The sequence below is a fragment of the Hyperoodon ampullatus genome (genome assembly GCF_949752795.1).
Source record: "Hyperoodon ampullatus genome assembly, chromosome: X".
Lineage (NCBI taxonomy): Eukaryota > Metazoa > Chordata > Mammalia > Artiodactyla > Ziphiidae > Hyperoodon > Hyperoodon ampullatus.
The window spans coordinates 73,142,928-73,159,206 of NC_136913.1; the positions used below are offsets into that span (position 1 = coordinate 73,142,928).

Genomic DNA, 16,279 nt, shown 5'->3' on the forward strand with positions numbered 1-16,279 from the left:
AATAACAATGTTTTAATTAACTATCTCCTCAATTTTTTCCAGAAAACACTGTTTAAAGAAACATTGTAGAAGAAGTGAGTTGTGCAGAATGCATACCAGGAAATCTGCTTTCTAGCCTCAGCCTCCCTTTACCTTAACTTTCCTCATTTGTAAAATTAGACAACCGGTCAAAACAATATAACAGCATTCTTCCAACTCTAAGATTTTCTGTTATATCACTAGCAAAATAGTAGGGAGATTTTTACAAGATGAGAGATTAAGGAGAATGCTGTTGAGGGGGGAAAAATGTACCATTAAAGAATCTAGATCCGTAATCTAGGCCACACTTATTGGGGTGAAGGGCTAAGAACATTGGGGGCAGACAGTAAAAAGCCATCTCAATTTAGCTTTTTCTGACTTCACATGCAGTTGAAGCCATAAATAAACTCATAAAATTTTCCATCAGTATAATCTTTCATCAATTTTAAGGCTTCTCTTGGTTTTCAAATATGTTGATCCAGGTTAACAAACATATCTTAGATTTCTGAAAATTCTCTGAATAAAAAAACTTGGTTATTACAGAACAAAATAAGCAGGTTACTTTGGTCTGAGAGATGTTTTATACTATGAGCTCTCCAAATGGAACATTCAGTAAAGTGTATGTTTTGATCTTGGACTTTGGACTAAAGAAGTTATTTTTTTAAAGCAGAGGAAAAAAGACAAAATATAAAATACCTTACACTTTATATTAAAAAAACAAATTCCATGGTTATGACAAAATCATAGTAGCATCTATGTGGCCCATTTGGGGCATCATTCTTTCTGCCATTACTGATTGAATGTATCAAATGTGAGATTCCCTTTCCTGTTGTTCCATGCTATTCCTATCATCTTGAGCAAGTTACTTATATGTTTAGGACTTCTGGTGTTCTTTCATTCTCTTTTTTAAAAAGCTCTAAGCTAATCAATGTGTGTTCCACAATTTCCTGAGGTAGATCGCACATCTATTCAATTTTCCATATACAATACTCAGGAAAATGATATTTGAATGCGAATTCTTGGTACAAAATATTCAGTGGTGATTTTACACACACACACACACACACACACAATTTATATTACATGTTAAAAGTAAAACATACTCATTCTGTATGTTTTAACAATCCCATTACATTAAAGGAAAAAAAGGAAATAAAATGTAGGCTGAAATCTGAAGAATGGAAGGCTGAATTACCTAGTAAACTATTAGTTAAATTCTCTCTCTTTACAAAAAACAAGTAACAATCTCTGGGTAGTCTAAGTCTATTTATAAAAAAAAATGTAGAGTTTGTTTGCTCCCACAGGTACTGCTCCATTTCATAGGTTATGAAAACATGACACAGTATATGAAACCCATTCTGAACTAGAAAGTAGTTCTAAAGGCTACCATGTTACCAACCACACAGATAACAGAAACAAATTAGTTGGTTAGGGCTTAAAAAGGACTTCTGTTTGGAAGATATAGTGTGAGAGTTTAAAAACCTATATACTGCATACATATCCTGCCCAGTGTGCCAGAAAAAATATTAACCAACTGATATACAGTAGGGGAAATTCTATGGCTTGCTAGACTAGAAAAATATATAGGTTTCAATGACTTTCTTCCAGTATGGTTCAATTTATGTATCTTGACATATCAATGGGTAGTAGGTAGTACAATAAATAAGCTTCATTTTCTTTGCTGAAAAAAACCCTACCTATTTAAATTGATAAAAAGCTCAAAGGGTGTTCATTCATGAAAGTTATCTCCAGTAGTTACAATGTTATACTGTTTATGCAGAATTCATTTAGAATGCAAGGATATGACTTACAAAAGTCTTTGAATCCTTCACATAAATATACATGCATGCCATTTATAACAGTAGCCTTGATGAGAACACACTGTAACTGGCTGTGAGAAATGCTTAAGAGGGTTATATTAAAACAGAATATAAAATGGTGGTTAGAAGTCACAGAACAGGTGATACCTAATTCTGATAACCTGGTGATAAAAAGTGTAGACTATGTACATGTGTAGATGGTGGTAGTGTTAGTACTTTAGGATATAAACAGAACAATATTTATATGAAATTATAAAGCATTATGCAGGGAATCAAATATAAAATTAAAAATTAATATCCCTAGGCCAAGTAAATATATTTTATTGTAATTTATAAACACACAGATTCATATATATAATATGTAGGAAGAACTCAGAGTTGCCTTAATTACCAAAGAACCACCCAAAAGTTTAATATACTACTTCAAACAGTCTTTTGTTGTTGTCTTTAATATCTATCTATCTACACATATACATACACATTTAATTATATCATTCCCTGAAATTTCAATTCACTTCAAATTGGAGAGAGCTAGATATAATTTTTTTATAACAAACATTAAATATGAACCACACACAAAATTCTGAGATAGGTTTGCAGAGGATAAAAAGATACAGAAGGCTGATAAAACCTCAGCCTTAAGAAGGTTACAATCATCTTTGGTGAAAAATATTTCCTTTGTCTAGAATTCAACACATAAGAGTGTCATTCAAATTTTTTATCAGTACAGGACAAACAAATGAAACTTTTAAATGCTGTTTCCCTTAAAAACAACAAATAAACAGACATTAAATATATATTGACAAATATATGAATTAGGAAAGGAAATAAATAGATTTTGTGAAAAAATAAGAATGAGGTTAAATATTCCATTTTCATAAAGTGCTGGTAAGGAAGCCAGTGAGCTTCTGCTCACTCCCCAGTGAACTGTTCATTTTGTCCCTACCCTAGAACTCCCCTATTAGTTTCAATTGATAGGAGGACCTCTGGTCCTGGGGGACATGACACTGCCCATTCATCCCTACTTTGACAATAGGTGGAGGAGGAAGAACTTGTCTGGAATTACACAGACCTATCTTTCAGAATTAAGTTACTTTCAAATTTATATCATTCTTACCACCATTCATAAAGTCACATATTGGACTAGATACTGTGAAGGGACCTCCTATTACTAACAAAAGACTATTTCTTACATTAAACATAATTTTTATTGCACTGCTGAGAGTGAAGGAAATAAGAGAAATGTCCATAGGAAATCCACAACCCCAAACACACATATGCACAGTACAAACCCTGAGCTGAACTCAAAACTTTGAGCAACAAACAGTGCAATTTAAAAAAAAAAAAAAACAAGTTGTGTTGCCTGTATCAGTGTGGGAGCTGTATCTGGGGTTCCTTTATTAAGCAAGGACCCCCTGAAGGGAGTTAGAATGGTCCCAAGTCTTTAGTGCCTTCCGGCTGAAGGAAAAAACAAATAATTCTTGAAGGAAAGCATTCTTAATTTGGGGCCCCAGATTTCCACAGATTAAAATCAATCAAATACAAACTCTCAGTCAAAAATAAGCATGGCACAAGGAAATAAATCATTAACATAAATCAACAGAAACAACACATGGCAGAATATAAAATATCTGAATATGAAAGAAATGACCAAGCAAAAGAGACTATCAAACAATGACAAGGAAGATTTGGGGGGAAAAAGCAGAACTTCTAAAAATGAACGATAAAAATACTGGAGTAAAAAAAAAGGGTTAAATTGCAGATTAGTTACAGGTGAAGAGAATTAATAAACTGGAAAACAGACCTTTATTAGGTACCCAGAATGTAGCAGGAAGGACAAAGAAACAGAAAATATGAAAGAAAGATTAAAAAACATGGAAGAGAGAATGTTAAGTTCTAAAACATACCTATTTGTGGTTCCAAAAAGGTGAAAATAAGAGACAATGGATGAAAACAATATTTGCAAGATACTGACTGATAATTATCTAAAATAATAAATGACAATTCACAGATAGAGGAACTTGCAATGTAGTTGTTTGAACCATATGGAATTGTAGGTCAAAATGTTTTAATATTGTTAATTTCATATGGTTTGACCTATATCAAGCTAGATAAATACAAAGGAAACAATACCTAAATTCACTGTAGTGAAAATGCAGAACACTGTAGACAAAAATATCTTAAAAACAGCCTGAGAAAAAAGAGATATCACTTATAAAGAAATGACAATTAGGCTGACATCAAACATCTCAACAACAAAATGGAACCCAAATGACAGTGGAATAAAATGTTAACGTACTGAGAGAAAAGAACTGCCAATGTAGAAATGTTTACCTAACAAATATTCACTCAAGAAAAAAAGGCAAAAAAAAAGTTATTTTTATATGCACACAAACTAGTAAGCATTAACTGCCCAGAGCATAAACTAGAGGAACTTTTAAAATTATATACTTCAGAAGGAAGGAACAGACTCCTGTTAACTGCACTTACACTACTTGGTAAAAGATAGAAATTGTCAGATGGAATTAAAAATATGTAATAATATGCTATTTAGAGCTCTAAATATAGTTGAAAAATAAAGGGATGGAGAAAGATATAACAGGCAAATATTAAAAAGTTGGAGTAGCTCTTTGATATTAGACAAACTAGACTTTAAGAAAAAAATATATATTATTAGGTTTGGAGAAAGTCAGCAGACTGTGCAAAACCTTAAATTCATCAGGAAGGTTAAACAATTATAAATTTATATGATCTTAAGAAATTGCCTCAAAATACATATAAGGTAAAGATTGATAGAATTATAGGGAGAAACTGACAAATCAAAAATCATAATGGGAGATTTCAAAACATGTCACTCTATTATTGACAGATCAAAGAAAAAACACTTCAATAAAAATAAAGTTTGAAAATGACAACTCGAAGCTTGACTTATCAGACTTCAAGAGCAATAATTAGAGAGCCCTGTAACCAACAACTAGATAAACACATTCTTCTTGAGCACACATGGAAAAATTATTAAAAAAATTGATGACATACTAAGTCATAAAGTTCAAAGAGTTAGTACCATAAAGACATATTTTCTATACAGAGTAGAATTAAATGAGATGGTAAGAGCAGAAGAATCAACCAGATTAGCTATTTTAAAATACATAACTCATGGGTCAATGAAGAAATCACAATGGAAATTAAGATAATTAGGATTAAAAGATAATGAAAATAATATATAATAACTCTATAAAATTCAAAACAATAGTTAGAACTTTACCATGTTAATGTTTATATTAGAAAATTAAAAATGTGACTATTTAACTCATTAGGTTTCAGCCTAAGAATTTGCAAGGGCAGGGGAGGGGAGGGATGAGTTGAACAAAACCCAAAGAAAGCAAAATAAAGGATAATAAAAACCAGAAATTAATGAACTAGGACACAGAGAATCAAAAAACCCAAAAGTTGATTCTTTAAAAATATAATAAAGAGATTGATAAACTTGTCCAAGGTTACATGGCTAATAAATAGAGGAGCCAGGATTTAAATCTAGGCAGTCTGTTTCCATAGTCCAGGTTCTTAACTACTATGCTCTACTTCCCCCAAAAGTGCTAAGTATAAAAGAAAAGATTGCTATATTTGACTACATTAATCTTAATGACGTCCACGCATCATAAATACCATAAGGCAAGATACATGCAACACATTTAACTGAGAAAAGATGAGTATTCAGAATATATAAAAACACGTACAAATCAATAAGAAAAAGACAACAACCCAACAGACAAATGGGTAAAAGACATGAACAAGCATTTCCCAAAAGAGAAAACATGAATAGCCAATAATCATGAGAAGACGCTCAACCTCGTTAGTAATCCAGGAAATGTAAAATAAAAATACAATGTGATGATACTTTATGTGAATTAGACTGACAAAAATTAAAAAGTCTGATAACATCAAATGTTGGCAAAGATGTAGAGCTACGAGAATTCTTATATACTATACTGCTGGGGGAGGTAAACTGGTACAACTCTCTGGAGAAACAACTGGGCACTATCTTGTATGAACCCTCATATATCCCATGACTCAGTAATTCCACACCTAGATATGTATACTAGAGAAAATCTTGAACTTGTATACTCTGAAACATACACAGGATGTTAATAACAACAAAAAACTGGAAAAACCCTGTGTCCATCAACAGACAAATAGAATAATAACTTGTGGTATATTCAAAATGGAATACTATGTAGCAATGAAAATAAGTTAAACTATAACCACACACAACAAGGATGATGCTTTGAAACATAATACTGAGTGGAAAATGGAATTTACAGTAGGATTCTATTTTATAAAGTTCAAAAACAGGCCAGACCGATTATATCATTTAGGTAAGTAGGTAGGCAGGCAAACAGATTATAAAAGAGTAGGACAACAAAGTATATGTTTGCATATACTAAATCTTGACTAAATCTCATTTTTGTCTATTTTTCATCTGTTATTCAAGTATTAGTTTAAAAGAGATAAGAAAACCAATACCTGTCTTACCTGCAGAAACACTGAGGGAGTTCTCCTTGGCCATATAAAGGAAACAAAAATGGAGTGTTGCCATACCGCCCAAGACAGTGAAGAAAGTTTTTGGTAGCTCTGAGACCATCTATAGTACTGCTGGCTGTCTCTGATGTCATTGCAATTGAATGTAGGACAAAATATTGGAGGTTGGGGGTCAATTTCTGAGTTTTTAAATATTCAGAAAATGTAATTTCCTCATAGGCTATGAAAAGAAAGATGAAAATTTATCAATTAAAATCAAAACCAAACTTCTATTTAAAACCATTGCACAAAAATGAGATCAGGTCTGTTTAAAACACTTGGCAAAGGACACAGGTGGTAATATTATTACATTTTATTTTTATTTTTATTTTTTTTCGGTACGCGGGCCCCTCACTGTTGTGGCCTCTCCTGTTGCGGAGCACAGGCTCCGGACACGCAGGCCCATCAGCCATGGCTCACGGGCCTAGCCGCTCCACGGCATGTGGGATCTTCCCGGACCAGGGCACGAACCCGTATCCCCTGCATCGGCAGGCAGACTCTCAACCACTGTGCCACCAGGGAAGCCCCTATTATTACATTTTAGACAGAGACCATTGATTGTGGGGGGACAAAAAAAAAACTAGAAACAATCTCACTATCCTAATTGGACTAATGATACAATTTTTAAGCTTTAGATGATGATTCTTTGTTTAGTATTTTATGGATTTAAAAAATTAGAAAAGTATTAAATAATTCATTAATCATCACAACAGGTTTCCACAGTTGGCAATAATCTTACTTTATTATCATTAAAACTGCAGAATAATGCCAATAATTATACTTTGAAATATTAAATATGACAAATGGCAATTTTTTTGGTGAAAACGATAGAGTAATACTTGATTTTTTTGAATTGCTATTTCTTCCTAAAACTACGAATAATGAACTATGACTAAAAGGTAATGAAAATAATTTCTGTATGGCTAGTGGAATCAGTCTTACTGCCTTATAATCACACCTCAAAACATAAGGATCCCCTAAATACTATCCCTTTAAGCCAAGAACAGAAAAAATGTAATTGGACTGTTAGTGGTAGACAAAAACTTTATAGAAATAATATAAACAAAAATTATAAAAATTTCCTAAGAGAATATAAGTTTATACTACTGTGGAGAACAATCTGGCAGTATCTAATGGACTTGAAGCTTTAAAAACAAGTGCTAGACTTTTAATATTCCATCTAATATAAAAAAAAACTGCTGTATTTCTCATTGTAACTTTATAAGTGAATTGTCAGTATATTCCTATTTTGGATAACTCTTCCAGCTCAATGCACTTTAAGTGTAAAGCTCTGATATTAAAGTGGTGTATTCAACTTTCAACAAACTCTGAAGTAACTGGTCCCAGATCACACAGTGAGATGGGTCAAAGCCAAGACTAGAAACCATCCATATCTTTGCCTAATCCAAGGGTTTCCCACCCCCATACTATCTAGCTTGTTTTTAATCAATCAAAATAAATAATTCAACATTCCAAGCAAAAGTGATCCTGGAAAAATGAAAAAACATACAGATTTTTAAATGACTGATTAAAAAATTAATGGATGGGGGTGTGGGAGAGTAACATATACACACCGCTATATGTAAAACAGATAAACAACAAGGACCTACTGTACAGCACAGGGAAATATATTCAATATCTTGCAATAAACGATAACAGAAAAGAATATGAAAAGGATATATAGATATAATATAAATATAACTGAATCACTTTGCTGTACTCTTGAAACTAACATAACATTGTAAATTAACTATACTTCAATTTAAAAAAATGATTAAAAAATTAATGGATAATGAAAAGGTAGTATCATCTATGAAGAACCAGTTGACAGCAGTGTTTAATTAACAAGAATAAAAATGAACACCCAGCACAGAATTGCTGTCATGATGAAAATGTTCTACAGCTGCACTGTAGCCATAGTAGCCACTAGCCACGTGTGGCCACTGAGCACTCGAAGTGTGGCTAGTGAGACTGAGGAACAAATTTTAAATTTTATTTTATTTTAATTAATTTAAATTTAAATAGCTACATTTTGCTAGAGGCTAACCTATTGGACAGTGCAAAGTAAAAATATTCTAAAAGCATAGCGAGTGGCTCATTAAATCAGAGCAAGCATATTAAAATAATAAGAAATCTCAAATAATGTAAGGAAACAAATTTAATGAAAAACAATACCTTTATATTCATCAGGATGTTCCTCATACTTCATACAAAATGTGAGAAACTTCATTAGCATTCGCTTTTCTACCATAGTAAGTTGTTTGTTATTAAAGACATCTGCTCTGGAGCAAGGAACCTGAAAAACATGATTTTAAAAGTTAAGAAACTGCTTCCTAGTGATACAAGTATTCCAAATGACATTTTCTTTCCCTTTAAGTATAACAAGATTATTATTTCCTTTCTAATCAGGCTGTTTCATGTTACTTTCCATCAGTTCTTATGGCATCTCTGTTGACTTCAGAGCTAATTAACTTGTGAGCTCTCTTACTTAATCCTGCCAAGTTGCTCTTTATGCCATTAAAAGGCCACCAGCATGTCACCCCTAACTGGGAACAAATGACAGCTCAAATCTAGCAACGTTGTCTGAAATTAACACTGTCTCAACACCAACATCAAGCTGCAGAATAAATCATGAGAAAATTAACATTAGACATTTTAATTGGCAATCTCTTACTATTTACAGTTGTTAATCACCATGCAGGATTGGATTTTGCTGCTTTACCAGGAAAATAACAGTCTCATTTCCTTATCCTTCCCAAATAAAACACAGTAACTCAAAATCATACCCAGTTACAATACTTGCTCAGCACAGTACCTGTTCCACTCTTCCTTCTCGAAATGCAAGAATCCTGGTAATGTTTTTGAACTCTGCATATCGACTAACATTAGATTTGATTAGAAGATCAATTAGCAATCCTCGAGAATACAACAGCTGTACAAAGAAAATATTTTAGAGAATGAAATAAAAGGTGAAATAGTGGAAAAACTGATAAACACTAAATAAAGACATAATTTTGTTATATTTTAAATTATTTGTAAAAGGCATTATACCTATTAATATTATAATACATAACACAATTTATTATAGGTTCACCACTGATTATCTGAAATTCAAAAAATTCTGGAATCCAAAGTTTTTTCATAACTGACCCAAACTGATACAAGGCTCTTCCATCTGCTTGTCCCAGTTAATGTGAATATTCATACATCTCACTGCAGAAATATTAATATGTTTAATTATAGAGTGACTCTTCAGACCCTGCTAAGAATGTTACATCATATATAAAATATCAGCCAGCATATATACTGTATTACTTTCTAAAATATATATTTTTTAATTCAAATAACAACACACCAAGTCCCAAGCGTTTTGGATAAAAGACTATAGCTTTACGTAAGGCCAGGTGGTTATTAAGAAGAAACCAGCCTGCTGGACTTCCTCATAAACTAAAAAAGAAAAAGACTGGCTATGCATGTCCACCCAAAGCGTCAAATTATACGGTCTCTGTAATCCTAGCAGTCTAGATTTATATGATACGTCTTTCTCAAGAAGTGAGGATGATGGTTATTGCTAGCACGCATGTGAGACTGATTTAATCTTTCAATATATCTCATAACCAACTTCAGAGAGACAAAAACAATTTCAAAAGTATTATTTAGCATGTTTTGAATTTAACCAAAGGGATAAATGCAACAGATTTCACTACTTCCTACACTGAGATACCTTTAAGTACCTATAATGTGATAAATATTAAAAATGTAAATATTACTTCTGAAATAAGGGAGAAAAAGAAAAAAACAGCTTAACTACAAAAAAAGGAAATTTAAATAATCAATCAAAACCATTACTTTGGGGGTGGGACCTTCAAGATGGCAGAGAAGTAAGATGTGGAGATAACCTTCCTCCCCAAAAATACATCAGAAATACATCTACATGAAGAACAGCTCCTACAGAACACCTCTGAACGTTGGCAGAAGTCTTCAGAACTCCCAAAAGGCAAGAAAATCCCCACGTACCTTGGTAGGGCAAAAGAAAAAAGAAAAAACATAGACAAAAGAATGGAGATGGGACCTGCACCTCTGGGAGGGAGCTGTGGAGGAAAAGCTTCCACACACTAGGAAGCCCCTTCACTGGCGGAGATGGGGAGTGGGCAGGGGGGAAGCTTCAGAGCCACGGAAGAGAGCGCAGCAACAGGGGTGCAGAGGGCAAAGCGGAGAGATTCCCACACAGAGGATCAGTGCCGACCAGCACTCACCAGCCAAAGAGGCTTGTCTGCTCACCCGCCAGGGCGGGCGGGGCTGGGAGCTGAGGCTCGGGCTCACGGAGAGGACTGGGGTTGGCTGCATGAACACAGCCTGAAGGGGGCTAGTGCACCACAGCTAGAAGGGAGGGAGTCCGGGAAAAACTCTGGGCCTGTCTAAGAGGCAAGAGACCATTGTTTTGGGGAGCACAAGGAGAGGGGATTCCTTCCCTGTCTGCCCACAGAAAGCAGAGCACCGCTTAAAAGAGCTCCAGAGATGGGCATGAGCTCCGGCTACCAGCTCAGACACAAGAGATGAGCACGATATGCTAACACTGCGGCTGCAGCCACCAAGAATCCTGTGTGCAAGCACAGGTCACTATCCACACGCTGATGCACCACCCCGCGAGCCTGTGCAGCCCACCACTGCCAGGGTCCTGTGATCCAGGGACAACCCCCCCAGCAGAACACACGGCACGCCTCAGGCTGTTGCAACCTCACTCTGGCCTCTGCTGCAGCAGGCTCCTCCGGCATTCCAATTGTAACTACCTTACGCCTCTTTCCCTCCTGCCTGAGTGAGGAAGAGGCCCCTAATCAGCCAATGCTTTAACCCCATCCTGTCTGGGTGGGAACAGAAGCCTGAGGGCAACCTACACTAAGAGGTGAGGCCAAAACAAAAGCTGAACCACAGGAGCTGTACAAATGAAGAAGAGAAAGAGAATTTTCTCCTTGCAGACTCAGGAGCAGCAGATTAAACCCCCACAATCAACTTGAGGTACCCTGCATCTGTGGAATACCGGAATAGACAAGGAATCAACACAAATCTGAGGTGGTGGACTTTGGGAGAACTGCAGACTTGGGATTTGCTGTCTGCAATTGACTTGTTTCTGATTTTTAAGTTTATCTTAGCATAGGTTTTGAGCTTGTTATCATTCATGGATTTGTTTATTAGTTTGGCTGCTCTCTTCTTTTACTTTAAATATTTCTTAAATTTTAATAATTTTATTTTATTAATTTTTTTTTCTTTCTTTGTTTCTCCCTTTTCTACTAAGCTGTGTGGCTGACAGGGTCTTGGTGCTCGGGCCTGGTGTCAGGTCTGAGCCTCTGAGGTGGTAGAGCTGAGTTCAGGACACTGGACTACCAGAGACCTCTAGGCCCCATGTAATGTCAATCAGCGAGAGCTCTCCCAGAGACCTCCATCTCAATGCTAAGACCCAGCTCCACCCAACAGCCATCAAGCTCCAGTGCTGGATGCCGCATGCCAAACAACTAGGAAGAAGTGAACACAACACCACGTATTAGCAGAGAGGCTGCCTAAAATCATACTAAGTTCAAAGACACCCAAAACACACCATGGCATGCAGCCCTGCCCAGCAGAAAGACTAGATGCAGCCCCAACCATCATAACACAGGCACCAGTCTCCTCCACCAGGAAGCCTACACAAGCCACTGAACCAACCTTACCCACTGGGGGCAGACACCAAAAAAAACAGGAACTACAAACCTGCAACCTACAAAAAGGAGACCCCAAACACAGTAAGTTAAGCAAAATGGAAAGACAGAGAAATATACAGCAAATGAAGGAGCAAGGTAAAAACCCACCAGGCCAAACAAATGAAGAGGAAATAGGCAGTTTACCTGAAAAAGAATTCAGAGTAATGATAGTAAATATGATCCAAAATCCTGGAAATAGAATGGAAAAAATACAAGAAACGTATAACAAGGTACTAGAAGAACTAAAGAGCAAAAGAACAATGATGAACAATGCAATAAATGAAATTAAAAATTCTCTAGAAGGAATCAATAACAGAATAACTGACAGAGAAAAACAGATAAGTGACCTGGAAGATAAACTAGTGGAAACAACTACCACAGTGCAGAATAAAGAAAAAAGAATGAAAAGAATTGAGGCCAGTCTCAGAGACCTCTGGGACAACACTAAATGCACTAACGTTCGATTACAGGGGTCTCAGAGGAAGAGAAAAAGAAAGGAAATGAGAAAATATTTGAAGAGTTTATAGTTGAAAACTTACCTAATATGGGAAAGGAAATAGTCAAACAAGTCCAGGAAGCACAGAGAGTCCCATACAGGATAAATCCAAAGAGAAACATGCCAAGACACATATTAATCAAACTATAAAAAACTAAGTACAAAGAAAACATATTAAAAGCAACAAGGAAAAAGCCACAAATAACATACAAGGGAATCCCATAAGGTTAACAGCTGATCTTTCATCAGAAACTCTGCAAACCAGAAGGGAGTGGCAGGACATATTTAAAGAGATGAAAGGGAGAAACCTACGAACAAGATTACTCTACCCAGCAAGGATCTCATTCAGATTCGATAGAGAAATTAAAATCTTTACAGACAAGCAAAAGCTAAGAGAATTCAGCACCACCAACCCAGATTTACAACAAATGCTAAAGGAACTTCTCTAGGCAGGAAACACAAGAAAAGGCAAAGACCTACAAAAACAAACCCAAAACAATTAAGAAAATGGTAATAGGAACATACAAATTGATAATTACCTTAAATGTAAATGGATTAAACGCTCCAACCAAAAGACACAGACTGGCTGAATGGATACAAAAACAAGGCCCATATATATGCTGGCTACAAGAGACCCACTTCAGACGTAGGGACACATACAGGCTGAAAGTGAGAGGATGGAAAAAGATATTCCATGCAAATGGAAATCAAAAGAAAGCTGGAGCAGCAACTCTCATATCACACAAAATAGACTTTAAAATAAAGACTATTTGGCTTCCCTGGTGGCGCAGTTGTTGAGAGTCCGCCTGCCGATGCAGGGGAGACGGGTTCGTGCCCCGGTCTGGGAGGATCCCACATGCCGCGGAGTGGCTGGGCCCGTGAGCCATGCCCGCTGAGCCTGTGCGTCCGGAGCCTGTGCTCCACAACGGGAGAGGCCACGGCAGTGAGAGGCCCGTGTACCGAAAAAAAATAAATAAATAAATAAATAAATAAAGACTATTACAGGAGCCAAAGAAGGACACTACAGAATGATCAAGGGATCAATCCAAGAAGAAGATATAACAATTGTAAATATTTATGCACCCAACATAGGAGCACCTCAATAAATAAGGTAAATGCTAATGGGCATAAAAGGGGAAATCAACAGTAACCCAAATAGTACAGGACTTTGACATCCCACTTTCACCAATGGACAGACAGATCAACCAAAATGAAAAATAAGGAAACACAAGCTTTAAATGATACATTAGACAAGATGGACTTAATTTATATTTATAGAACATTCCATCAAAAAACAAAAGTATAGGGCTTCCCTGGTGGCGCAGTGGTTGAGAGTCTGCCTGCCAATGCCGGGGACACGGGTTTGTGCCCCGGTCTGGAAGATCCCACATGCCACGGAGCGGTAGGCCCGTGAGCCATGGCCGCTGAGCCTGTGTGACCGGAGCCTGTGCTCTGCAACGGGAGAGGCCAAAACAGTGAGAGGCCCACATACAGCAAAAAAAAACAAACAAACAGAATACACCTTCTTCTCAAGTGCTCATGGAACATTCTCGAGGATAGATCATATCTGGGGTTACATGTGAAGCCTTGGTAAATTTAAGATAATTGAAATTGTATCAAGTATCTTTTGTGACGGCAATGCTATGAGACTAGATATCAATTACGGGAAAACACTTTAAAAAATACAAACACATGGAGGCTGAACAATACGCTACTAAATAACCCAGAAATCACTGAAGAAATAAAAAAAATATCTAGAAACAAATGACAATGAAAACACAAGGACCCAAAACATATGGGAGGCAACAAAAGCAGTTCTAAGAGGGAAGTTTATAGCAATACAATTCTACCTCAAGAAAGAAGAAACATCTCAAATAAACAACCTAACCTTATACCTAAAGCAATTAGAGAAAGAAGAACAAAAAATACTCAAAATTAGCAGAAGGAAAGAAATCATAAAGAACAGATCAGAAATAAATGAAAAAGAAATGAAGGAAACAATAACAAAGATCAATAAAACTAAAAGCCGGTACTTCCAGAAGATAAACAAAATTGATAAACCAATAGCCAGAGTCATCAAGAGAAAACAAAGAATACTCTAATCAACAGAATTAGAAATGAAAAAGGAGAAGTAACAACTGACCCTGCTGAAATACAAAGAATCATGAAGGATTACTACAAGCAACTATATGCCAATAAAATGGACAAGCTGGAAGAAATGGACAAATTCTTAGAAAATCACAACCTTCTGAGACTGAAACAGGAAGAAATACAAAATATAAACAGACCAATCACAAGCACTGAAATTGAAACTGTGATTAAAAATTTTCTAACAAACCAAAGCCCAGGACGAGTTGGCTTCACAGGAAAATTCTATCAAACATTTACAGAAGAGCTAACACCTATCCTTCTCAAACTCTTCCAAAATATAGCAGAGGGAGGAACACTCCCAAACTCATTCTACGAGGCCATCATCACCCAGACACCAAAACCAGACAAAGATTTCACAAAAAAATAAAACTACAGGCCAAAATCACTGATGAACGTAGAAGCAAAAATCCTCAGCAAAATACTAGCACACAGAATCCAACAGCACATTAAAAGGATCATACAACATCATCAAGTGGGGTTTATCCCAGGAGTGCAAGTATTCTTCAATATACACAAATGAAGCAATGTGATACACCATATTAACAAATTGATGGAGAAAAACCATGATCATCTCAATAGATGCAGAAAAAGCTTTTGACAAAATTCAACACCCATTTACGATAAAAACTCTTCAAATAGTAAGCACAGAGGGAACTTACCTCAACATATTAAAGGCCATATATGACAACCGCACAGCCAACATCGTCCTCAATGGTGAAAAACTGAAACCATTTCCACTAAGATCAGGAACAAGACAAGGTTGCCCACTTTTGCCACTATTATTCAACATAGTTTTGGAAGTTTTAGCAGCAGCAATCAGAGAACAAAAAGAAATAAAAGGAATCCAAATTGGAAAAGAAGAAATAAGCTGTCACTGTTTTCAGAAGACATGATACTACACATAAAGAATCTGAAAGATGCTAACAGAAAACTACTAGAGCTAATCAATGAATTTGGTAAAGTAGCAGGATACAAATTTAACACACAGAAATCTCTTGCATTCCAATACACTAATGATAAAAAACGTGAAAGAGAAATTAAGAAAACACTCCCATTTACCACTGCAACAAAAGAATAAAATACCTAGGAATAAACCTCCAGAAGGAGATAAAAGACCTTCATGCAGAAAACTATAAGACACTGATGAGAGAAATGAAAAATGATACAAACAGATGGAGAGATATACCATGTTCTTGGATTGGAAGAATCAACACTGTGAAAATGACTCTACTACCCAAAGCAATCTACAGATTCAGTGCAATCCCCATCAAACTACCAATGGCATTTTTCACAGAACCAGAACAAAAAATTTCACAATTTGTGGGGAAACACAAAGACCCCGAATAGCCAAAGCAATCTTGAGAAAGAAAAATGGAGCTGGAGGAATCAGGCTCCTCGACTTCAGACTATACTGCAAAGCTACAGTCATCAAGACAGTATGGTACTGGCAAAAACAGAAATATGCATCAATGGAACAGGAG

General features: G+C 35.9%; 1 protein-coding gene across 5 annotated transcripts in view; it reads right to left on the reverse strand.

The window, feature by feature from the left end:
• CHM (CHM Rab escort protein) overlaps positions 1-16,279 on the reverse strand; it is a gene marked incomplete at both ends in the record, with an annotated part of 181,278 nt that overhangs the window by 92,236 nt on the left and 72,763 nt on the right. For 3 of the 5 annotated variants that reach the window (XM_079727338.1, XM_079727334.1, XM_079727336.1), the window contains 3 exons: positions 6,372-6,597; positions 8,592-8,712; positions 9,232-9,348. In XM_079727338.1, the coding sequence (XP_079583464.1) occupies positions 6,372-6,597; positions 8,592-8,712; positions 9,232-9,348 (464 nt within the window). The remainder of the gene's footprint in view (positions 1-6,371; positions 6,598-8,591; positions 8,713-9,231; positions 9,349-16,279) is intronic. The other 2 variants (XM_079727337.1, XM_079727335.1) reach the window with 1 other exon arrangement.